General features: G+C 35.9%; 2 protein-coding genes across 3 annotated transcripts in view; both read right to left on the reverse strand.

The window, feature by feature from the left end:
• Positions 1 to 6,258: 6,258 nt before the first annotated feature.
• The window catches only part of LOC132846570 (CD48 antigen-like), an 83,126-nt gene continuing 63,928 nt past the window's right edge, over positions 6,259 to 25,456 (reverse strand). Inside the window, exons 2-4 of one of the 2 annotated variants that reach the window (XM_060871296.1) lie at positions 10,566 to 10,664; positions 8,552 to 8,848; positions 6,259 to 8,416 (exon numbers count right to left, since the gene is read on the reverse strand). In XM_060871296.1, coding sequence (XP_060727279.1) covers positions 8,112 to 8,416; positions 8,552 to 8,848; positions 10,566 to 10,620 — 657 coding nt within the window. In that variant the 5' untranslated portion in view covers positions 10,621 to 10,664 and the 3' untranslated portion in view covers positions 6,259 to 8,111. The remainder of the gene's footprint in view (positions 8,417 to 8,551; positions 8,849 to 10,565; positions 10,665 to 25,456) is intronic. The other variant, XM_060871297.1, reaches the window with a different exon arrangement.
• On the reverse strand, positions 17,044 to 20,501 carry LOC132846554 (CD48 antigen-like). The gene is made up of 3 exons (XM_060871292.1): positions 20,389 to 20,501; positions 18,386 to 18,685; positions 17,044 to 18,248 (listed from the first exon to the last, which is right to left on the reverse strand). Exons 1-3 carry the CDS (start codon positions 20,441 to 20,443, stop codon positions 17,944 to 17,946), a joined length of 660 nt encoding a protein of 219 aa, XP_060727275.1. The 5' UTR covers positions 20,444 to 20,501; the 3' UTR covers positions 17,044 to 17,943.

The following is a 25,456-nucleotide window of genomic DNA, read 5'->3' on the forward strand; positions in this document are numbered from 1 at the left end:
CTTATTGTCCATAAACAATCCAGTTCATTAATCAAAAAGATAGGCATTGATTGGGACTTTCCACAGAGTTTTTTAAGTAAAGAATGAAACCAGACTTGAGCATGCTGTGAAAGTAATGTGTTGAATGTGACACTGATTAGTATTAACTGAACAACATGACCACATAAATTTTTTTGAAGGGTGCTAAAAGATTTCACCCACACCAAGCCTGCTGGTTCCTTTCCTTGAATCATTTTAACTTTTGTATATTTTACCACTGGTGACAACTGGAAGATTTTACATCATGCCTGAATTACAATCTATATCTATACATATGATTGTGTTCTGTTTAATCTGTTGATTGGGCCTCATGTTTAATTCTTAGTCTCTCCAAATGTCAACAAAATCAGTCGTTTCTGCCTGGCCATACTACACAAAACATGCCCTCGTCCCAACTATTTTGAGACCTGTAGCAAGCATCAAATGAGCTCATTTAGTGAATAAAAGTGTCTCTGTTTAAACATTTGTTATTTAATCTAGGTTCTATTGTTAGTAAAATATTGGCTCATGTAATTACAGTAGAAAGTCTTTCATTAGTTTGATGATACATACTGACTGCTAATCAAAATTGGCCTCTTTTCAATAGAAAATCTGAATTTGAGTTCTTTAGTTTCAAGCAATTTAACAAGAAAAACCTTCAACAAATGTGAAAAAAAAACTCAATTATTTTGATCAGTTTGGAATGTAGTGTGTATTTTTGATATTTAAGCCATGATGTTCAAGCCATGATGTTTAAAGTATATACACAATCTATCTTTTAGCGTTTACAGTCCCTGACAAAAGTCTTGTCGCTTATCTATTTTGTAGAAACACCTGCTATTAACCTGACTTTTAATTAATCAATTGGTGTTAGAAATAGCTCATATGAAAAGCTAAAACCCTCCCAAATGATGTTTAATGCACTTAAATAAATTAGTTTCACTGAAAAAAGATTTATCATTTAATCAAGACATAAAGGTCAAATTTTGGCAAGACAAAAGTTTTGTCGCCTACACAGAAATTGAACAAATTTACTGCAAATACAAAAATATGTCAGCAAATTAAGTAGTGGTGCTGTGAGATCCAAATTTAATATCTTGTATGACTTCCATGAGCTTGAAGGACTGCATCCATGCGGTTTGGCAAGGCTTCATACAATTTATTGATGAAGTCATCAGGAATAGCAAAGAAAGGAGTCTTGCATGCCTCCCAGAGTTCATCAATATTCTTTGGTTTCGTCTTCCATGCTCGCTCTTTCATCCTACCCCACATATGCTCAATGATGTTCATGTCTGGTGACTGGGCTGGCCAATCCTGGAGCAACTTGATCTTCTTCACCTTGAGGAACTTTGATGTGGAGATGGAAGTATGCGATGGAGCACCATGCTGCTGCAGAATTTGGCCTCTTTTATGGTTGGGAATATAAAAGGTAGCTACGATTTCTTGGTATTTTAGACTATTGATGTTGACTTCCACCCTGCAGATCTCTCGCACACCCCCATGCTGGATGTAACCCCAGACCATGATTTTTCCACCACCAAACTTCACTGTTTTCTGGGTGAATCTCGGATCCATGCGGGCTCCAATAGGTCTCCTGCGATATTTGCGGTGACTGTGGTGTAACTCAACAGAAGATTCATCTGAAAAATCCACCTTCCGCCACTTTTCCAGCGTCCATCCTTTTAGCAGGCTGTGGGCCTTGGCAAATGCCACACGGTTTTTCAATTGTCTTTTGTTTAGTGCTGGCTTCTGGGCACTGGTTCGACCATGGAGGCCATTTCGAGACAGAATCCGACAAACTGTTCTGTTGACACAGGGACTTCAGTTGACCAGTTCTCGTGGAGCTCTGCTGCAGTGGAAAATGGGCTGGCCTTGGATTTTTGAGCCAACAAACGGTCCTCTGGAGCAGTTGTCTTGCGGGGTCTGCCTGACCTGGGCTTGTCCAAAACGTCTCCAGTCTCTTCAAATCTTTTTTTATCATTTGTACTTGACGCTGAGACACATTGAAGGTGTCTGCCACATCAGCAGTGCCTTCTCTTCTCTTCTCTCCTAGTCTCGTCTCTTTTCTTTTCTTCTCGTCTCTCCTCGTCTCATCTCTCCTCATCTCATCTCTTCTCTCCTCGTCTCTTCTCTTCTCTTCTCTTCTCGTCTCTTCTCATCTCTTCTCTTCTCGTCTCTCCTCTTCTCTTCTCATCTCTCGTTGTCTCATCTCTCCTCATCTCATCTCTTCTCTCCTCGTCTCTTCTCTTTTCTTCTCATCTCTTCTCATCTCTTCTCTTCTCGTCTCTCCTCGTCTCGTCTCTTCTCTTCTCATCTCTCCTTGTCTCGTTTCTTCTCTTCTCTTCTCTCCTCGTCTTTTCTCTTCTCGTCTCTTCTTGTCTCTCCTTGTCTCTTCTCGTCTCGTCACTTCTTTTCTCTCCTCATCTCTGCTCTTCTTTTCTCTTCTCGTCTCTTCTCTTCTCGTCTCTTCTCGTCTCTTCAATTATCTACACTTACACTGCCCTTCTAATAAGAAAAATTACTTAAATAAGGTCTGTTTACCTGTATTTCTTGGGGGAAAATTCAATGGTTTGGATAATTAATGTTCAACCTGTCAAACAACTTTACAACACACTTTTCTGGATTTTATTTAAAGTTTCCCTTAATAGAAAATTGAATTGGACTGCTGCTTTGTGTTTAATTTCAAATAGGTTTGTCTTTCTCAAACAAATATACAAATAGGCATAAAGAACGACAATAAGAAAAAGGCAGAGAAACCCAGTTCAAAGCTAGATAAAGTAATTATAGGCATATAACCACTTTTCTTTCATACATACAGTATAAAATCATATCATGAGGATTTCATAATCAAATTTAGCACAGCTGTGTAATGCTTAATGAATTACAGTTTTTGGCTTAAAATAGTTATGTTCATTTGGGACACATGTCTTTCAAAGAGATACAAGTATTTATATCTCATATACATAGATATAAGAATATTTTTATATTAGTTAAAAGATTGAAAACAGCATTCAGATACACTGTTTAAGAATATTTAAACAAAATCTTATTATTGTTGTTTCAAAAGCAATATCTCAGATTTCAGAGATGTTTTAGTGTGACTTAGATGATGGTATGCGAACCAGTAGTTTCCAGAATGACTCTGAAATGACTCAGCGACTCAAACAGATCAGCAGAATTCAGGTATAAAAATGACTTTTTAATTTGTTTATTGTTTATTAATTCTAGGTTTTATACAATTTCTAGACTATAGCTTATTACATATTTAATTGATTTCTATTTCACACTATCAAAAGTTTTTACAGACAATGTCTTTAAAAGGGTCATTTTTATTATGAGCCTATATACAGTATATTATAAAAATGTTTAGAATATTTTAGATTTCTGCACATTTTTGACCCAAAACATCATCAGATTAATTGAATCCACAATGTTTCCATTTCAACAAATATCTGAATAATAAAAGATCAAATTTCAAAGATGGTTCTTTCTAGTTCAAAAATATGGATATAAAAAATTATTTTTAACAATAAGCCTGAACACCTGAAACACCTGGCAAGTGCCATTTTTTTACATGCTCTAATAAACAAAAACCCCTTATCTCTTTACACTTATCTACAAAGATTATGCTTTAATTATGTGAATTTAGTATTGCAGGGGGGCACGGTGGCTTAGTGGTTAGCACGTTCGCCTCACACCTCCAGGGTCGGGGTTCGATTCCCGCCTCCACCTTGTGTGTGTGGAGTTTGCATGTTCTCCCCGTGCCTCGGGGGTTTCCTCCGGGTACTCCGGTTTCCTCCCCCGGTCCAAAGACATGCATGGTAGGTTGATTGGCATCTCTGGAAAATTGTCCCTAGTGTGTGATTGCGAGAGTGAATGAGAGTGTGTGTGTGTGCCCTGCGATGGGTTGGCACTCCGTCCAGGGTGTATCCTGCCTTGATGCCCAATGACGCCTGAGATGGGCACAGGCTCCCCGTGACCCGAGGTAGTTCGGATAAGCGGTAGAAGATGAATGAATGAATGAATGAATTTAGTATTGCATGATTATGCAATTTGTAATCATTCTGTGTCCAAGGGGTGTTGAGAGAGGCTTCATTCAATAACATATGTGTGTTCACTGCATGTTAAATTTAATGTCTTACTATCTATACATATTTCATTTAATCTTGATTACCTCTGGATATCATGGGCTCTTTTACTTGAAATGTGAATATATCAGACATTGCTGATTTGATTCAAGAATATCAAGAATTGACACAATATCATTGTGTAATACCAAGTTCATTACTATCTTTACTTTTTGAATATTACTTTAACCTTTATGACTATATATATGTGTATATATATGTGTACATATATATAAATATATATATATATATATATATATATATATATATATATATATATATATATATATATATATATATGAATATTTGTTTTACCGTTGCGGCATTCCCACTCTGAGGCCTGAGGCAGCATGAATGGCTCTGCCTGAAAGAATTGATGGCTAAGCAGGCAGGTACAAAGCCTTTCCCTCCAGCCCAAGGCCTACCGCAAGAAGTCAACCAAGTGCAACTCTCTAAGGCTCCTACTCACAAGGAGGGTCCTTGAGTGGGCATCTGCTGTATGGGATGCCGACACCCAGGTACGTGCTTTGTTCAGTCACTTCTCCCACCTTATATGCCAGGCGTCCTTTGGAGAGCCTTAACCACACTACAAGGACTCGCATTCAAGAACCAAGATATCATGCTATCACCATTCATCACCCAAGCCATTCGCCTGGAATAACCTCCTCAGAAACCAGCACCGCGACCTCCTGTCTCGCCCTTCCCAAGACTCAAAGGAGACCTGCCAATACCAAACCTCCCCAAATTCATGTAGCTTGGCAGGACAAGAGTGTCCCCTAGAGGAACATCAATGCCGATTTTGCCTCCAGCTCTGCTTTTACTGAGGCCAGGACAGACACAGCTGTGCTAACTGCCCGGAGAGTGATGCCCTGTTTAAAAGAAACACTAAAATGTTATCTGGTAACCTAACATCAGAAGCTTATTGCTATATAAAAAAAATACAGCTGCCTCTTGTTATACACTGAGCTATAATCAATAAATAAAAGTCTTGGGTGTCTTTATTTACAGTACAAGAGAAACTACTTTAGTAAAAAACAGAAACTATGGAATAACTAAACAAAACAAACAAAAAACACAAAAACTAGGTCAAAGCTGTTCTGGCACATAAGCATAGTGAATAAAGGAAAAAAATGTCCAATTATCTACGTTAGTCAGATAAAATTACTTTGCCATTTGTTAAAGGTTAAGAAAAGGTTTGCCATTAACAAAGGAGGTGATTTCATCTTACTACTCTGTATCTCAGCTTTAGGTAGACAGAGTATGAGCAGCACACTGTAATATGGTCTGTTTGTGTATATAAAATGGTCTATGACAAATTAATTAATGAATTCTCTAGGATTTACATAATAAACAAATTCTCTAGAAGGTTCATAGTCAGGTTGACTTATTATACCCTCTGCTCTCTGGACCTCTTGTTTATTCCTTAGAGAGCATAGTCTTTTTCTTGGACTCGGTTGATCATGGAGCAGACCTTAACAATTCTTTTTAGACAGGTTTTGTATTTTGTAGACAACTCATTGTGAAAAGGTTAAAACACTCTTGGTAAAACACTGAAAGTTGCCTAAATTCTCAGATATCCCGCCTTGACAATACAGCTAGTGTTATCATCAAATCTCAGTTGCGAGTCAAACACTGTTCCTAAATATTTGTAACACAATACATGTGTTATTATTATGGACATGTGTCAGTAAACATGTGTTTATCTGTTCTAAACTTTAAAATTAAAACTAAAATATTATCTGGTGACTTAACATCAGGAGCTAATTGCTGAATGAAAAACAAAATACAGCTGCATCATGCTTTGTGTAAAGCTAAGCTATATTCGGTAAATAAAAGTCTTGCATGTGAGTTGGGTTGTCCATGATGTTTATACAGCTGTAGAGAATGAAAAGCTTTAAGTCCTCTACACCTTTTCCAGTTTCAGTGCAAACTGAAGTGGGTCTAGTTTGCCATCAAATACAAATTAATACAAAATTATTTTCAATTTTGGGTTATATCATAGTGACCAAGGTTATTATTGCTACTATATCAGAGTAGAGTGACATTTGTTGCTGTAAGAGTATTAATTTGTGCTACTTTTCACTTGAAAATTGTAGAGGTAATGAAAGCGGACTCAGGTGCCGAAGAGATTTATTTACAGTGCAAGAGAAACTACTAGATTAAGAAACAGAAAACAAACACTAGAGTCAGGAATACACAAAAACTGGGTCAAAGATAGGCACAAAAATATACTGACATCAACAGAAGCTTCACAAAGACATAGTGAGACAAAGAGGTTAAATCAGGTATCTAATTAAACATCACAAAACAGGTGAACATCATAAACTGATGAATTTAATCACACAACAGAAGGGTCGTGCAGGGCTGCCCTCTAGTGGTCTGGCACGAGAACATAGTGAACAGAGAAAAAAGTCCACATTCTCCTGACAAATAAATTATTTAAGTTAGTCAGTAAAAATTATATTCTCGTTTGTAAAAGGTTAAAAAAGGTTTGCCATCATCGAGGAAGACAATTTCATCTTTTAAAATTGGGCATCACACTGTAATATGGTCTGTTTGTGTATATAAAATGGTCCATGACAAAAAAATGAGAAAAGATGATAGGAATTTTATTTTCTGGAAATAAAGCAGCAGGTTTTTCAATGTGTTTATACACTAAGAAAAGAAATACTTTCATTTATTTTATTAGGGAGGTATTAAATATAGCCTAGAGACATTAAAAGGGGCATTAAAAGGGACAGGCAGAAAGAAACAGGCTTCATGAGACATAATCTATTTATACACAGGAATACTTTAACCCTACACAAGTATCATGCCCTTTAAAATGACACTCTAGTAGCCTAGTAGTTGTATCAACATCTGATTGTCAAATCAAATAAATTCAGTGCAATTTAAAAACCTTTTGACAATATTTATTGTCACATAACATAGAACTGAACATATATATGATTGCAGATATGCATAACGTTCTCTCATTAAATAAATAAAAGTAGGGCTACATTTAAAAATAAGAGAAAATAAATAAAATGTGAAAATCGTGTATGTTTAAATAAAGTGCTTAACTTTCCCTTTTATATCTCAGTGAGAGAACTGAGGTCTAGCTTGGCTTGGGTTAGGTTTAAACCTGGGCTTGAATGGAGTCAGGGCCGTTCTCATACATGTGGAGGTGCTCATTAGTGAGCCTAGAACCATATTTATTTTGGATTATGTACATTGTAGAGAAAGCTGCCTCGCAGTTGTATGTAGAGCCAAACATGGTCAGGATTTATAGGGCTACCTCCCTCAGACCTGGGAAAGCTGTCTCAGGGACGCTGTCTTCAGATTTGAGTGGATATGTTTGTTCAAATCCTTTATATTTGGTCTCATAATGGCGTTTCACATTGTCACTTTTAATATGAGACACACTGATGAAGTGTGAACAGAAATCAGTCTCCGTCTCACTCGTCTGTTTCTCTCCCTTTCTCCGTCTCACTCGTCTGTTTCTCTCCCTTTGTTTTCTACATGTATCGCTATCTTTCTTTCATGTGTAACTTTACTCTAATTCTCTCTCATCTGTCTTGCACTGTTGAGTCGCAGTGTTTACTTCAGGAACGCACAGACTTGATTGGTCTGTGCGTTTCCACTACCTTTACCGTAAAGACTGCAAAAGCTGCGCCGTTAAAATAGAAGCGCTTCGTCAAGTTTTAAATCATAACCTTTTGTTTTGGCTGTAGGTCCGGGTCCGGATTGGACAGCTTCTGGGTCTGGACCCGGTCCGCGGTCCGCCTGTTAGTGACCTATGCTCTAGAATTTCTAAGGAATGAGGGTGAGATCCGGACAGCGTGATACAACATAGGGAAGAGGGTTGGTGAGGAACAGCATAGCATGGAGAGGAAGATATGTTCAATCTTAATCATGTAATCATACCACAAATATCAATTAGTAATAGTACATTAATATAGAAGGTACATTCTCTTACATTTACATTTAGACCAGGCAGTAAGTGTGCATGCTTACACCTTCAGGAGGGCAGAGTTCTTTCACATGTTTTATCTCTATAGTTGTATTTTTCCAGCTCACTGGGTTGCTATGATTACAAATGATAAAACTTTTACTAACATACAGTGAGAGGAAAGGAAACGTGTCTCCAGATGTTTTCTTTTCCATCATATCACAATTATCATTGTAGCAGTGAGAGGTTACTGAGAGATTCTGAGCTTCACAGGTGAGAGACACATTACAGGTGTCATTACTTTGGAGAGAAGCAGTAAGGACTGGTTTCTCCACTGGATCTGAGATACACACATACACATGCATTACTGTACTGCTATTCAGTGCACACACACACAAAATTAATTATTACTCATTACTTGTCTGATAAGAACAATATTATTGTATCAGTAATGCATTTTGGCATTAAGACTTACCCAACACCTTTAACTGGTACGTAGCGACAGTTACAATGCGCTCCCCAAATGCTTTTGCTTCATAGATTCCACTATCATTCTTCTGTAGGTTCTTCAGTGTCAGACTGTAGGTTTCCTCATTGAACTCCACCCTTTCTTTATATTCTTCAGGTACTATAGGCTGGGAATTTCTAATATGTCTCACAATGTTAATGTCTTTTTTTTTAAATGTCCAGAAAAGAATAGAGGACTTATCCAAATGTTCTTGTATGTCCAGTTGTACAGAACTGTTAACCAGCTTAAAAACATCATCACACACTGTAAGAAAAGAGCAAATATATACTATTTCATTATACTCTTATAACTTGTATTATATATTTATTTTATGTTACATTCATTTATTGTCAGGATCCAGCCAGGACTTTTGGATATGTGCTTTTGTTTATGTTCTGTGTCACGTGTCTGTCGCAAAATGCCGCACTGCTCTTAAAGGAGCCACAACATATTTCACCCGTTACAGATTTCCCCTGGCCAAAAAAAGAAGCTGCCCTCAGCCATACACAGCAAAAGAAACACCTCCACTTAATAACCCTTCACACATGACTGAGTCGAAAAGTTAAAAGGCAGAGAAATAGATGATGCACAACCAGTACAAGCATACAGTACATGTTAGTACAGTGTACATTAGATAGTACAGTGTACAGAAATTTGCCAGATATAAACAAAGAACACAGAACAAGAACAAACACACTGAACAACTAACAGCCTAAGAACACTGAAATGACCCATTAACCCTAATGCAAGTCAAGCCTTAACGTGTGATAGGGGTTAGCTGATGTTTAAGCTGTTGTCCACAACAGCTTTGAGTGTTGAAAAGTTCAAAATACAAAATTATGACTCAACAACAGTTCAATTCCAGGATAAATCCAGTGCAAAACATTTCCAGTTCCACTATTAAAAGATGGGTCTTAATTTACTCAAACAGCTATAACACATAATAGCAGTGTATGCACAAAACTTAAAAGGTATATTCAGGGCTAGATTCTGAGGCCCTGTGCTATATTTGGGTTGTGGTCATCCTTAGGAGATGTGGTTAAGTTCATGTGACTTTTTCCTCATATACAACATGCCAATGTATATGGCAGATTTTTGTGATGTAAAAGAAAGAAAGAAAGAAAGAAAGAAAGAAAGAAAGAAAGAAAGAAAGAAAGAACATAATTAAACTAAGATAAACTATTTACTATTATGATTATGATTAGAATTATGAAAATAAATAAATAATTAATAATAATAATAATAATAATAATAATAATAATAATAATAATAATAATAATAATATGTGCCATGCTGATAGACTCTTACCCATAAAACTGCCATAGAATAAAATTATGACAATAATTAAATTATGAAATTTAGTTAAAGGGGTGTGCACACATGCAACTAGGTTATTGTAAGTTTACTTATTTATTTTTCCTAAAATATTTCTGATGGTTTTTCACTTACATTTTTAATGCTGTATTTCAAACAACATTGAGGGTGGAAAAAGTGCTTACATGACTGATCTTGGTTACTTTTCTTTTATTATTATTATTATTATTTAATATAGTATTTTAAGACAATATAGTAATATTTTACTTTACTACTAGTCATACATATACAATATATTCATAGAACTCTCTCAAACTATAACTAAACTATAAAATAAAGAGGGGACCTGAGTAGTTACCCTACTGCACTATACAGAAACAACCTATGCTCAAACATGAATAATGAAACAAAGTACAAGCAGAACTTCTTTCCTTCATCTTTACTATGGAAAGAACATGTGAGTAAAAAGGCAAAAAGACAAAGTGAATAACACAAACTAACAATCAGATTTTACATGTCCTCCATTACACACCTCCATTAATGTGTCACTGTCTGAAGAATCGCATTTTTTTTTTTTGATCATTGTTATCTAATCTTTACTACAGGTCATAGTATATAAAACACTTTACCCTTTTCATTTTATAAAGATTTTATGGGATTAGTTTACCTGTTATTGGAACCAACATGTAGAGAAAGAAGACAAGCTGCATTGCCATTGCCATCTTGTACTGTAACTTGTTTGTGAGGAAGGAAGTTGTGCTTCCTCCTGCAGGGCGGAAAAAAAAAAAACAGTATTCAAAAAACAGTATTCATCCATCCAGTAGCTTGACCGAGTTATAGAACAGCCAAATAAGGCAACTTCATGTTGTTTTACTTTAATATGTGTTTGTCAGACTGCTAAAGCAACAGTGTAAAAGATGCATTTATTTCTGGTGGCTGTTATATTTGTTTAGATGAAAAGCTAATGTCAACTACAAGAACAAAAAAATACAATAGTAAAACTTTCTAGAAATTAACCCGTTACTAATCATACTAATTATTTGTGTTTTCTGCATAGTATTTTAACTGTATTGCAGTAATGTACACTATTTCTGATGGTCTTCTATCATCCATTTCCCAGCATTGCTCCTTTGAAAATAAAAAACCCAGAGCGACTACATAGAGAACTGAAAATGACACAGCGTATTTCACACAATAAGGTTACTAGCACAACAAAAAGAGAATTGTGGAAGTTATCATAATAGGCTAAGGATTGCAAAATGTCTATTGGTCACTAAAATGCCCCACTATCTGTGGAAGATTACCAAAACCAGTGTTCATAAGTCTGCTAATGTGAAATAGGCAGGAGAATAAATCCCCAAAAGAGATGGTTAGTAATAAACCAAACAAATAGGAAAATATGACTACAATCCAGTTCATTAATCAAAAAGATAGGCATTGCTATAAGTTTAAGTTTATGTATTTTTGTGGTGTTTATTTTAGCGTTTTCCTCATTAAAGCTTGATTGGGACTTTCCACAGAGTTTTTTAAGTAAAGAATGAAACCAGACTTGAGCATGCTGTGAAAGTAATGTGTTGAATGTGACGCTGATTAGTATTAACTGAACAACATGACCACATAAATTTTTTTAAAGGGTGCTAAAAGATTTCACCCACACCAAGCCTGCTGGTTCCTTTTCTTGAATCATTTTAACTTTTGGATATTTTACCACTGGTGTCAACTGGAAGATTTTACATCATGCCTGAATTACAATCTATATCTATACATATGATTGTGTTCTGTTTAATCTGTTGATTGGGCCTCATGTTTAATTCTTAGTCTCTCCAAATGTCAACAAAATCAGTCGTTTCTGCCTGGCCATACTACACAAAACATGCCCTCGTCCCAACTATTTTGAGACCTGTAGCAAGCATCAAATAAGCTCATTTAGTGAATAAAAGTGTAAAATTTCTCTGTTAAAACATTTGTTATTTAATCTAGGTTCTATTGTTAGTAAAATATTGGCTCATGTAATTACAGTAGAAAGTCTTTCATTAGTTTGATGATACATACTGACTGCTAATCAAAATTGGCCTCTTTTCAATAGAAAATCTGAATTTGAGTTCTTTAGTTTCAAGCAATTTGACACAGAAAAACCTACAACAAATGTGAAAAAAAAAAACTCAATTATTTTGATCAGTTTGGAATGTAGTGTGTATTTTTGATATTTAAGCCATGATGTTCAAGCCATGATGTTTAAAGTATATACACAATCTATCTTTTAGCGTTTACAGTCCCTGACAAAAGTCTTGTCGCTTATCTATTTTGTAGAAACACCTGCTATTAACCTGACTTTTAATTAATCAATTGGTGTTAGAAATAGCTCATATGAAAAGCTAAAACCCTCCCAAATGATGTTTAATGCACTTAAATAAATTAGTTTCACTGAAAAAAGATTTATCATTTAATCAAGACAGAAAGGTCAAATTTTGGCAAGACAAAAGTTTTGTCGCCTACACAGAAATTGAACAAATTTACTGCAAATACAAAAATATGTCAGCAAATTAAGTAGTGGTGCTGTGAGATCCAAATTTAATATCTTGTATGACTTCCATGAGCTTGAAGGACTGCATCCATGCGGTTTGGCAAGGATTCATACAATTTATTGATGAAGTCATCAGGAATAGCAAAGAAAGGAGTCTTGCATGCCTCCCAGAGTTCATCAATATTCTTTGGTTTCGTCTTCCATGCTCGCTCTTTCATCCTACCCCACATATGCTCAATGATGTTCATGTCTGGTGACTGGGCTGGCCAATCCTGGAGCAACTTGATCTTCTTCACCTTGAGGAACTTTGATGTGGAGATGGAAGTATGCGATGGAGCACCATGCTGCTGCAGAATTTGGCCTCTTTTATGGTTGGGAATATAAAAGGTAGCTAAGATTTCTTGGTATTTTAGACTATTGATGTTGACTTCCACCCTGCAGATCTCTCGCACACACCCATACTGGATGTAACCCCAGACCATGATTTTTCCACCACCAAACTTCACTGTTTTCTGGGTGAATATCGGATCCATGCGGGCTCCAATAGGTCTCCTGCGATATTTGCGGTGACTGTGGTGTAACTCAACAGAAGATTCATCTGAAAAATCCACCTTCCGCCACTTTTCCAGCGTCCATCCTTTTAGCAGGCTGTGGGCCTTGGCAAATGCCACACGGTCTTTCAATTGTCTTTTGTTTAGTGCTGGCTTCTGGGCACTGATTCGACCATGGAGGCCATTTCGAGACAGAATCCGACAAACTGTTCTGTTGACACAGGGACTTCAGTTGACCAGTTCTCGTGGAGCTCTGCTGCAGTGGAAAATGGGCTGGCCTTGGATTTTTGAGCCAACAAACGGTCCTCTGGAGCAGTTGTCTTGCGGGGTCTGCCTGACCTGGGCTTGTCCAAAACGTCTCCAGTCTCTTCAAATCTTTTTTTATCATTTGTACTTGACGCTGAGACACATTGAAGGTGTCTGCCACATCAGCAGTGCCTTCTCTTCTCTTCTTTCCTAGTCTCATCTCTTTTCTTTTCTTCTCGTCTCTCCTCGTCTCATCTCTCCTCGTCTCATCTCTTCTCTCCTCGTCTCTTCTCTTCTCGTCTCTTCTCATCTCTTCTCTTCTCGTCTCTCCTCGTCTCGTCTCTTCTCTTCTCATCTCTCCTTGTCTCGTCTCGTCTCTTCTCTCCTCGTCTCTTCTCGTCTCTTCTTGTCTCTCCTTGTCTCTTCTCGTCTTGTCACTTCTTTTCTCTCCTCATCTCTGCTCTTCTTTTCTCTTCTCGTCTCTTCTCTTCTCGTCTCTTCTCTTCTCTTCAATTCTCTACACTTACACTGCCCTTCTAATAAGAAAAATTACTTAAATAAGGTCTGTTTACCTGTATTTCTTGGGGGAAAATTCATTGGTTTGGATAATTAATGTTCAACCTGTCAAACAACTTTACAACACACTTTTCTGGATTTTATTTAAAGTTTCCCTTAATAGAAAATTGAATTGGACTGTTGCTTTGTGTTTAATTTCAAATAGGTTTGTCTTTCTCAAACAAATATACAAATAGGCATAAAGAACGACAATAAGAAAAAGGCAGAGAAACCCAGTTCAAAGCCAGATAAAGTAATTATAGGCATATAACCACTTTTCTTTCATACATACAGTATAAAATCATATCATTTCATAATCAAATTTAGCACAGCTGTGTAATGCTTAATGAATTACAGTTTTTGGCTTAAAATAGTTATGTTCATTTGGGACACATGTCTTTCAAAGAGATACAAGTATTTATATCTCATATACATAGATATATGAATATTTTTATATTAGTTAAAAGATTGAAAACAGCATTCAGATACACTGTTTAAGAATATTTAAACAAAATCTTATTATTGTTGTTTCAAAAGCAATATCTCAGATTTCAGAGATGTTTTAGTGTGACTTAGATGATGGTATGCTAACCAGTAGTTTACAGAATGACTCTGAAATGACTCAGCGACTCAAACAGATCAGCAGAATTCAGGTATAAAAATGACTTTTTAATTTGTTTATTGTTTATTAATTCTAGGTTTTATACAATTTCTAGACTATAGCTTATTACATATTTAATTGATTTCTATTTCACACTATCAAAAGTTTTTACAGACAATGTCATTAAAAGGGTCATTTTTATTATGAGCCTATATACAGTATATTATAAAGATGTTTAGAATATTTTATATTTCTGCACATTTTTGACCTAACATCATCAGATTTATTGAATCCGCAATGTTTCCATTTCAACAAATATCTGAATAATAAAAGATCAAATTTCAAAGATGGTTCTTTCTAGTTCAAAAATATGTATATAAAAAGTGATTTTTAACAATAAGCCTGAACACCTGAAACACCTGGCAAGTGCCATTTTTTACATGCTCTAATAAACAAAAACCCCTTATTTCTTTACACTTATCTACAAAGATTATGCTTTAATTATGTGAATTTAGTATTGCATGATTATGCAATTTGTAATCATTCTGTGTCCAAGGGGTGTTGAGCGAGGCTTCATTCAATAACATATGTGTGTTCACTGCATGTTAAATTTAATGTCTTACTATCTATACATTTTTCATTTAATCTTGATTATCTCTGGATATCATGGGCTCTTTTTCTTGAAATGTGAATATATCAGACATTGCTGATTTGATTCAAGAAATATCCAATATCATCATTGTGTAATACCAAGTTCATTACTATCTTTACTTTTTGAATATTACTTTAACCTTTATGACTATATATATATATATATATATATATATATATATATATATATATATATATATATATATATATATATGAATATTTGTTTTACCTTTGCGGCATTCCCACTCCCAGGCCTGAGGCGGCATGAATGGCTCTGCCTGAAAGAATTGATGGCTAAGCAGGCAGGTACAAAGCCTTTCCCTCCAGCCCAAGGCCTACCGCAAGAAGTCAAACAAGTGCAACTCTCTAAGGCTCCTACTCACAAGGAGGGTCCTTGAGTGGGCATCTGCTGTATGGGATGCCGACACCCAGGTACACGCTTTGTTCAGTCACTTCTCCCAGCTTATATGCCAGGTGTCCTGTAGAGCCTTAACCACACTACAAAGACTCGCATCCAAGAACCAAGATAATATGCTATCACCATTCATCACCCAAGCCATTCGCCTGGAATAACCTCCTCAGAAACCAGCACCGCGATCTCCTGTCTCGCCCTTCCCAAGACTCAAAGGAGACCTGCCAATACCAAACCTCCCCAAATCCATGTAGCTTGGCAGGACAAGAGTGTCCCCTAGAGGAGCATCAATGCTGATTTTGCCTCTAGCTCTGCTTTTACTGAGGCCAGGACAGACACAGCTGTGCTAACTGCCCGGAGAGTGATGCCCTGTTTAAAAGAAACACTAAAATGTTATCTGGTAACCTAACATCAGAAGCTTATTGCTATATAAAAAAATACAGCTGCCTGAGCTATAATCAATAAATAAAAGTCTTGGGTGTCTTTATTTACAGTACAAGAGAAACTACTTTTGTAAAAAACAGAAACTATGGAATAACTAAACAAAACAAACAAAAAAAACACAAAAACTAGGTCAAAGCTGTTCTGGCACATAAGCATAGTGAATAAAGGAAAAAAATGTCCAATTATCTACGTTAGTCAGATAAAATTACTTTGCCATTTGTTAAAGGTTAAAAAAAGGTTTGCCATTAACAAAGGAGGTGATTTCATCTTACTACTCTGTATCTCAGCTTTAGGTAGACAGAGTATGAGCAGCACACTGTAATATGGTCTGTTTGTGTATATAAAATGGTCTATGACAAATTAATTAATGAATTCTCTAGGATTTACATAATAAACAAATTCTCTAGAAGGTTCATAGTCAGGTTGACTTATTATACCCTCTGCTCTCTGGACCTCTTGTTTATTCCTTAGAGAGCATAGTCTTTTTCTTGGACTCGGTTGATCATGGAGCAGACCTTAACAATTCTTTTTAGACAGGTTTTGTATTTTGTAGACAACTCATTGTGAAAAGGTTAAAACACTCTTGGTAAAACACTGAAAGTCGCCTAAATTCTCAGATGTCCCGCCTTGACAATACAGGTAGTGTTATCATCAAATCTCAGTTGCGAGTCAAACACTGTTACTAAACAATTGTAACGCAATACATGTGTTATTATCATGGACATGTGTCAGTAAACATGTGTTTATCTGTTCTAAAATTTAAAATTAAAACTAAAATATTATCTGGTGACTTAACATCAGAAGCTAATTGCTCAATGAAAAAAAAATACAGCTGCATCATGCTTTGTGTAAAGCTAAGCTATATTCGGTAAATAAAAGTCTTGCATGTGAGTTGTGTTGTCCATGATGTTTATACAGCTGTAAAGGATGAAAAGCTTTAAGTCCTCTACACCTTTTCCAGTTTCAGTGCAAACTGAAGTGGGTCTAGTTTGCCATCAAATACAAATTAATACAAAATTATTTTCAATTTTGGGTTATATCATAGTGACCAAGGTTATTATTGCTACTATATCAGAGTAAAGTGACATTTGTTGTTGTAAGAGTATTAATTTGTGTTACTTTTTACTTGAAAATTGTAGCGGTAATGAAGGTGAACTCAGGTGCTGAAGAGATTTATTTACCGTGCAAGAGAAACTACTAGATTAAGAAACAGAAAACAAACACTAGAGTCAGGAATACACAAAAACTGGGTCAAAGATAGGCACAAAAATATACTGACATCAACAGAAGCTTCACAAAGACATAGTGAGACAAAGAGGTTAAATCAGGTATCTAATTAAACATCACATAACAGGTGAACATCATAAACTGATGAATTTAATCACACAACAGAAGGGTCGTGCAGGGCTGCCCTCTAGTGGTCTGGCACGAGAACATAGTGAACAGAGAAAAAAGTCCACGTTCTCCTGACAAATAGATTATTTAAGTTAGTCAGTAAAAATTATATTCTCATTTGTAAAAGGTTAAAAAAGGTTTGCCATCATCGAGGAAGACAATTTCATCTTTTAAAATTGGGCATCACACTGTAATATGGACTGTTTATGTATATAAAATGGTCCATGACAAAAAAATGAGAAAAGATGATAGGAATTTTATTTTCTGGAAATAAAGCAGCAGGTTTTTCAATATGTGTTTATACACTAAGAAAAGAAATACTTTCATTTATTTTATTAGGGAGGTATTAAATATAGCCTAGAGACACTAAAAGGGGCATTAAAAGGGACAGGCAGAAAGAAATAGGCTTCATGAGACATAATCTGTTTATACACAGGAATACTTTAACCCTACACAAGTATCATGCCCTTTAAAATGACACTCTAGAATTTCTAAGGAATGAGGGTGAGATCTGGACAGCGTGATACAACATAGGGAAGAGGGTTGGTGAGGAACAGCATAGCATGGAGAGGAAGATATGTTCAATCTTAATCATGTAATCATACCACAAATATCAATTAGTAATAGTACATTAATATAGAAGGTAAATTTTACTTTCATTTACATTTAGACCAGGCAGTAAGTGTGCATGCTTACATCTTCAGGAGGGCAGAGGTGTTTCACATGTTTTATCTCTATAGTGTCATTTTTCCAGCTCACTGGGTTGCTGTGATTACAAATGATAAAACTTTTACTAACATACAGTGAGAGTAAAGGAAACGTGTCTCCAGATGTTTTCTTTTCCATCATATCACAATTATCATTGTAGCAGTGAGAGGTTACTGAGAGATTCTGAGCTTCACAGGTGAGAGTCACATTACAGGTGTCATTACTTTGGAGAGAAGCAGTAAGGACTGGTTTCTCCACTGGATCTGAGATACACACATACACATGCATTACTGTACTGCTATTCAGTGCACACACACACACAAAATTAATTATTACTCATTACTTGTCTGATAAGAACAATATTATTGTATCAGTAATGCATTTTGGCATTAAGACTTACCCAGCACCTTTAACTGGTACGTAGCGACAGTTACAATGCGTTCCCCAAATGCTTTTGCTTCATAGATTCCACTATCACTCTTCTGTAGGTTCTTCAGTGTCAGACTGTAGGTTTCCTCATTGAACTCCACCCTTTCTTTATATTCTTCAGGTACTATAGGCTGGGAATTTCTAATATATCTCACAATGTTAATGACTTTATTTTTAAATGTCCAGAAAAGAATAGAGGAGGACTTATCAAAATGTTCTCGTATGTCCAGTTGTACAGAACTGTTAACCAGCTTAAAAACATCATCACACACTGTAAGAAAAGAGCAAATATATACTATTTCATTATACTCTTATAACTTGTATTATATATTTATTTTATGTTACATTCATTTATTGTCAGGATCCAGCCAGGACTTTTGGATATGTGCTTTTGTTTATGTTCTGTGTCACGTGTCTGTCGCAAAATGCCGCACTGCTCTTAAAGGAGCCACAACATATTTCACCCGTTACAGATTTCCCCTGGCCAAAAAAAGAAGTTGCCCTCAGCCATACACAGCAAAAGAAACACCTCCACTTAATAACCCTTCACACAAGACTGAGTCGAAAAGTTAAAAGGCAGAGAAATAGATGATGCACAACCAGTACAAGCATACAGTACATGTTAGTACAGTGTACATTAGATAGTACAGTGTACAGAAATTTGCCAGATATAAACAAAGAACACAGAACAAGAACAAACACGCTGAACAACTAACAGCCTAAGAACACTGAAATGACCCATTAACCCTAATGCAAGTCAAGCCTTAACGTGTGATAGGGGTTAGCTGATGTTTAAGCTGTTGTCCACAACAGCTTTGAGTGTTGAAAAGTTCAAAATACAAAATTATGACTCAACAACAGTTCAATTCCAGGATAAATCCAGTGCAAAACATTTCCAGTTTCACTATTAAAAGATGTTAATAGTTAATTATAATATTAATAGTTAATATAATAGTTCCACTATTAAAAGATGGGTCTTAATTTACTCAAACAGCTATAACACATAATAGCAGTGTATGCACAAAACTTAAAAGGTATATTCAGGGCTAGATTCTGAGGCCCTGTGCTATAGTTGGGTTGTGATCATCCTTAGGGGATGTGATTAAGTTCATGTGACTTTTTCCTCATTTACAACATGCCAATGTATATGGCAGATTTTTGTGATGTAAAAGAAAGAAAGAAAGAAAGAAAGAACATAATTAAACTAAGATAAATTATTTACTATTATGATTAGAATTATGACAATTAATAATAATAATAATAATAATAATAATAATATGTGCCATGCTGATAGACTCTTACCCATAAAACTGCCATAGAATAAAATTATGACAATAATTAAATTATGAAATTTAGTTAAAGGGGTGTGCATACATGCAACTAGGTTATTGTAAGTTTATTTATTTATTTTTCCTAAAATATTTCTGATGGTTTTTCACTTACATTTTTAATGCTGTATTTCAAACAACATTGAGAGTGGAAAAAGTTCTTACATGACTGATCTTGGTTACTTTTCTTTTATTATTATTATTATTATTTAATATAGTATTTTAAGACAATATAGTAATATTTTACTTTACTACTAGTCATACATATACAATATATTCATAGAACTCTCCCAAACTATAACTAAACTATAAAATATACAGGGGACCCGAGTAGTTACCCTACTGCACTATACAGAAACAACCTATGCTCAAACATGAATAATGAAACAAAGTACAAGCAGAACTTCTTTCCTTCATCTTTTCTATGGAAAGAACATGTGAGTAAAAAGGCAAAAAGACAAAGTGAATAACACAAACTAACAATCAGATTTTACACGTCCTCCATTACACACCTCCATTAATGTGTCACTGTCTGAGGAATCGCATTATTTTTTTTGATGATTGTTATCTAATCTTTACTACAGGTCATAGTATATAAAACACTTTACCCTTTTCATTTTAGAAAGATTTTATGGGATTAGTTTACCTGTGATTGGAACCAACATGTAGAGAAAGAAGACAGGCTGCATTGCCATTGCCATCTTGTACTGTAACTTGTTTGTGAGAAAGGAAGTTGTGCTTCCTCCTGCAGGGCCTATCAAAAAACAGTATTCATCCATCCAGTAGCTTGACCGAGTTATAGAACAGCCAAATAAGGCAATTTCATGTTGTTTTACTTTAACATGTGTTTGTCAGACTGCTAAAGCAACAGTGTAAAAGATGCATTTATTTCTGGTGGCTGTTATATTTGTTTAGAGATATTTTTTAGAGATATATTTGCATAGAGGACTGAAAATAGTGACACAGCGTATTTCACACAATAAGGTTACTAGCACAACAAAAAGAGAATTGTGGAAGTTATCATAATAGGCTAAGCATTGCAAAATGTCTATTGGTCACTAAAATGCCCCACTTTCTGTGGAAGATTACCAAAACCAGTGTTCATAAGTCTGCTAATGTGAAATAGGCAGGAGAATAAATCCCCAAAAGAGATGGTTAGTAATAAACCAAACAAATAGGAAAATATGACTTATTGTCCATAAACAATCCAGTTCATTAATCAAAAAGATAGGCATTGATTGGGACTTTCCACAGAGTTTTTTAAGTAAAGAATGAAACCAGACTTGAGCATGCTGTGAAAGTAATGTGTTGAATGTGACGCTGATTAGTATTAACTGAACAACATGACCACATATATATTTTTGAAGGGTGCTAAAAGATTTCACCCACACCAAGCCTGCTGGTTCCTTTCCTTGAATCATTTAACTTTTGTATATTTTACCACTGGTGACAACTGGAAGATTTTACATCATGCCTGAATTACAATCTATATCTATACATATGATTGTGTTCTGTTTAATCTGTTGATTGGGCCTCATGTTTAATTCTTAGTCTCTCCAAATGTCAACAAAATCAGTCGTTTCTGCCTGGCCATACTACACAAAACATGCCCTCGTCCCAACTATTTTGAGACCTGTAGCAGGCATCAAATAAGCTCATTTAGTGAATAAAAGTGTCTCTGTTTAAACATTTGTTATTTAATCTAGGTTCTATTGTTAGTAAAATATTGGCTCATGTAATTACAGTAGAAAGTCTTTCATTAGTTTGATGATACATACTGACTGCTAATCAAAATTGGCCTCTTTTCAATAGAAAATCTGAATTTGAGTTCTTTAGTTTCAAGCAATTTAACAAGAAAAACCTTCAACAAATGTGAAAAAAAAACTCAATTATTTTGATCAGTTTGGAATGTAGTGTGTATTTTTGATATTTAAGCCATGATGTTCAAGCCATGATGTTTAAAGTATATACACAATCTATCTTTTAGCGTTTACAGTCCCTGACAAAAGTCTTGTCGCTTATCTATTTTGTAGAAACACCTGCTATTAACCTGACTTTTAATTAATCAATTGGTGTTAGAAATAGCTCATATGAAAATCTAAAACCCTCCCAAATGATGTTTAATGCACTTAAATAAATTAGTTTCACTGAAAAAAGATTTATCATTTAATCAAGACATAAAGGTCAAATTTTGGCAAGACAAAAGTTTTGTCGCCTACACAGAAATTGAACAAATTTACTGCAAATACAAAAATATGTCAGCAAATTAAGTAGTGGTGCTGTGAGATCCAAATTTAATATCTTGTATGACTTCCATGAGCTTGAAGGACTGCATCCATGCGGTTTGGCAAGGCTTCATACAATTTATTGATGAAGTCATCAGGAATAGCAAAGAAAGGAGTCTTGCATGCCTCCCAGAGTTCATCAATATTCTTTGGTTTCGTCTTCCATGCTCGCTCTTTCATCCTACCCCACATATGCTCAATGATGTTCATGTCTGGTGACTGGGCTGGCCAATCCTGGAGCAACTTGATCTTCTTCACCTTGAGGAACTTTGATGTGGAGATGGAAGTATGCGATGGAGCACCATGCTGCTGCAGAATTTGGCCTCTTTTATGGTTGGGAATATAAAAGGTAGCTAAGATTTCTTGGTATTTTAGACTATTGATGTTGACTTCCACCCTGCAGATCTCTCGCACACCCCCATGCTGGATGTAACCCCAGACCATGATTTTTCCACCACCAAACTTCACTGTTTTCTGGGTGAATCTCGGATCCATGCGGGCTCCAATAGGTCTCCTGCGATATTTGCGGTGACTGTGGTGTAACTCAACAGAAGATTCATCTGAAAAATCCACCTTCCGCCACTTTTCCAGCGTCCATCCTTTTAGCAGGCTGTGGGCCTTGGCAAATGCCACACGGTTTTTCAATTGTCTTTTGTTTAGAGCTGGCTTCTGGGCACTGGTTCGACCATGGAGGCCATTTCGAGACAGAATCCGACAAACTGTTCTGTTGACACAGGGACTTCAGTTGACCAGTTCTCGTGGAGCTCTGCTGCAGTGGAAAATGGGCTGGCCTTGGATTTTTGAGCCAACAAACGGTCCTCTGGAGCAGTTGTCTTGCGGGGTCTGCCTGACCTGGGCTTGTCCAAAACGTCTCCAGTCTCTTCAAATCTTTTTTTATCATTTGTACTTGACGCTGAGACACATTGAAGGTGTCTGCCACATCAGCAGTGCCTTCTCTTCTCTTCTCTCCTAGTCTCTTTTCTTTTCTTCTCGTCTCTCCTCATCTCATCTCTCCTCATCTCATCTCTTCTCTCCTCGTCTCTTCTCTTCTCGTCTCTTCTCATCTCTTCTCGTCTCTCCTCTTCTCTTCTCATCTCTCGTTGTCTCATCTCTCCTCATCTCATCTCTTCTCTCCTCGTCTCTTCTCTTTTCTTCTCATCTCTTCTCATCTCTTCTCTTCTCGTCTCTCCTCGTCTCGTCTCTTCTCTTCTCATCTCTCCTTGTCTCGTCTCTTCTCTTCTCTTCTCTCCTCGTCTCTTCTCTTCTCGTCTCTTCTTGTCTCTCCTTGTCTCTTCTCGTCTCGTCACTTCTTTTCTCTCCTCATCTCTGCTCTTCTTTTCTCTTCTCGTCTCTTCTCTTCTCGTCTCTTCTCGTCTCTTCAATTATCTACACTTACACTGCCCTTCTAATAAGAAAAATTACTTAAATAAGGTCTGTTTACCTGTATTTCTTGGGGGAAAATTCAATGGTTTGGATAATTAATGTTCAACCTGTCAAACAACTTTACAACACACTTTTCTGGATTTTATTTAAAGTTTCCCTTAATAGAAAATTGAATTGGACTGTTGCTTTGTGTTTAATTTCAAATAGGTTTGTCTTTCTCAAACAAATATACAAATAGTCATAAAGAACGACAATAAGAAAAAGGCAGAGAAACCCAGTTCAAAGCTAGATAAAGTAATTATAGGCATATAACCACTTTTCTTTCATACATACAGTATAAAATCATATCATGAGGATTTCATAATCAAATTTAGCACAGCTGTGTAATGCTTAATGAATTACAGTTTTTGGCTTAAAATAGTTATGTTCATTTGGGACACATGTCTTTCAAAGAGATACAAGTATTTATATCTCATATACATAGATATAAGAATATTTTTATATTAGTTAAAAGATTGAAAACAGCATTCAGATACACTGTTTAAGAATATTTAAACAAAATCTTATTATTGTTGTTTCAAAAGCAATATCTCAGATTTCAGAGATGTTTTAGTGTGACTTAGATGATGGTATGCGAACCAGTAGTTTCCAGAATGACTCTGAAATGACTCAGCGACTCAAACAGATCAGCAGAATTCAGGTATAAAAATGACTTTTTAATTTGTTTATTGTTTATTAATTCTAGGTTTTATACAATTTCTAGACTATAGCTTATTACATATTTAATTGATTTCTATTTCACACTATCAAAAGTTTTTACAGACAATGTCTTTAAAAGGGTCATTTTTATTATGAGCCTATATACAGTATATTATAAAAATGTTTAGAATATTTTAGATTTCTGCACATTTTTGACCTAACATCATCAGATTAATTGAATCCACAATGTTTCCATTTCAACAAATATCTGAATAATAAAAGATCAAATTTCAAAGATGGTTCTTTCTAGTTCAAAAATATGGATATAAAAAATTATTTTTAACAATAAGCCTGAACACCTGAAACACCTGGCAAGTGCCATTTTTTTACATGCTCTAATAAACAAAAACCCCTTATCTCTTTACACTTATCTACAAAGATTATGCTTTAATTATGTGAATTTAGTATTGCAGGGGGGCACGGTGGCTTAGTGGTTAGCACGTTCGCCTCACACCTCCAGGGTCGGGGTTCGATTCCCGCCTCCACCTTGTGTGTGTGGAGTTTGCATGTTCTCCCCGTGCCTCGGGGGTTTCCTCCGGGTACTCCGGTTTCCTCCCCCGGTCCAAAGACATGCATGGTAGGTTGATTGGCATCTCTGGAAAATTGTCCCTAGTGTGTGATTGCGAGAGTGAATGAGAGTGTGTGTGTGTGCCCTGCGATGGGTTGGCACTCCGTCCAGGGTGTATCCTGCCTTGATGCCCAATGACGCCTGAGATGGGCACAGGCTCCCCGTGACCCGAGGTAGTTCGGATAAGCGGTAGAAGATGAATGAATGAATGAATGAATTTAGTATTGCATGATTATGCAATTTGTAATCATTCTGTGTCCAAGGGGTGTTGAGAGAGGCTTCATTCAATAACATATGTGTGTTCACTGCATGTTAAATTTAATGTCTTACTATCTATACATATTTCATTTAATCTTGATTACCTCTGGATATCATGGGCTCTTTTACTTGAAATGTGAATATATCAGACATTGCTGATTTGATTCAAGAATATCAAGAATTGACACAATATCATTGTGTAATACCAAGTTCATTACTATCTTTACTTTTTGAATATTACTTTAACCTTTATGACTATATATATGTGTATATATATGTGTACATATATATATATATATATATATATATATATATATATATATATATATATATATATATATGTATGAATATTTGTTTTACCGTTGCGGCATTCCCACTCTGAGGCCTGAGGCAGCATGAATGGCTCTGCCTGAAAGAATTGATGGCTAAGCAGGCAGGTACAAAGCCTTTCCCTCCAGCCC

This window comes from Tachysurus vachellii, chromosome 1 (genome assembly GCF_030014155.1).
Source record: "Tachysurus vachellii isolate PV-2020 chromosome 1, HZAU_Pvac_v1, whole genome shotgun sequence".
In the NCBI taxonomy this organism is placed as follows: Eukaryota; Metazoa; Chordata; class Actinopteri; order Siluriformes; family Bagridae; genus Tachysurus; species Tachysurus vachellii.

Excerpts from the sequence above, each read along its gene's own strand:
- LOC132846554 (XM_060871292.1), bottom strand. The coding sequence starts at position 20,443 with ATGGCAATGGCAATGCAGCCTGTCTTCTTTCTCTACATGTTGGTTCCA. Across the intron at positions 18,686-20,388 it reads CATGTTGGTTCCAATCACAG|TGTGTGATGATGTTTTTAAG; the intron begins GTAAACTAATCC and ends CTTTTCTTACAG. Across the intron at positions 18,249-18,385 it reads GTACCAGTTAAAGGTGCTGG|ATCCAGTGGAGAAACCAGTC; the intron begins GTAAGTCTTAAT and ends TGTGTATCTCAG.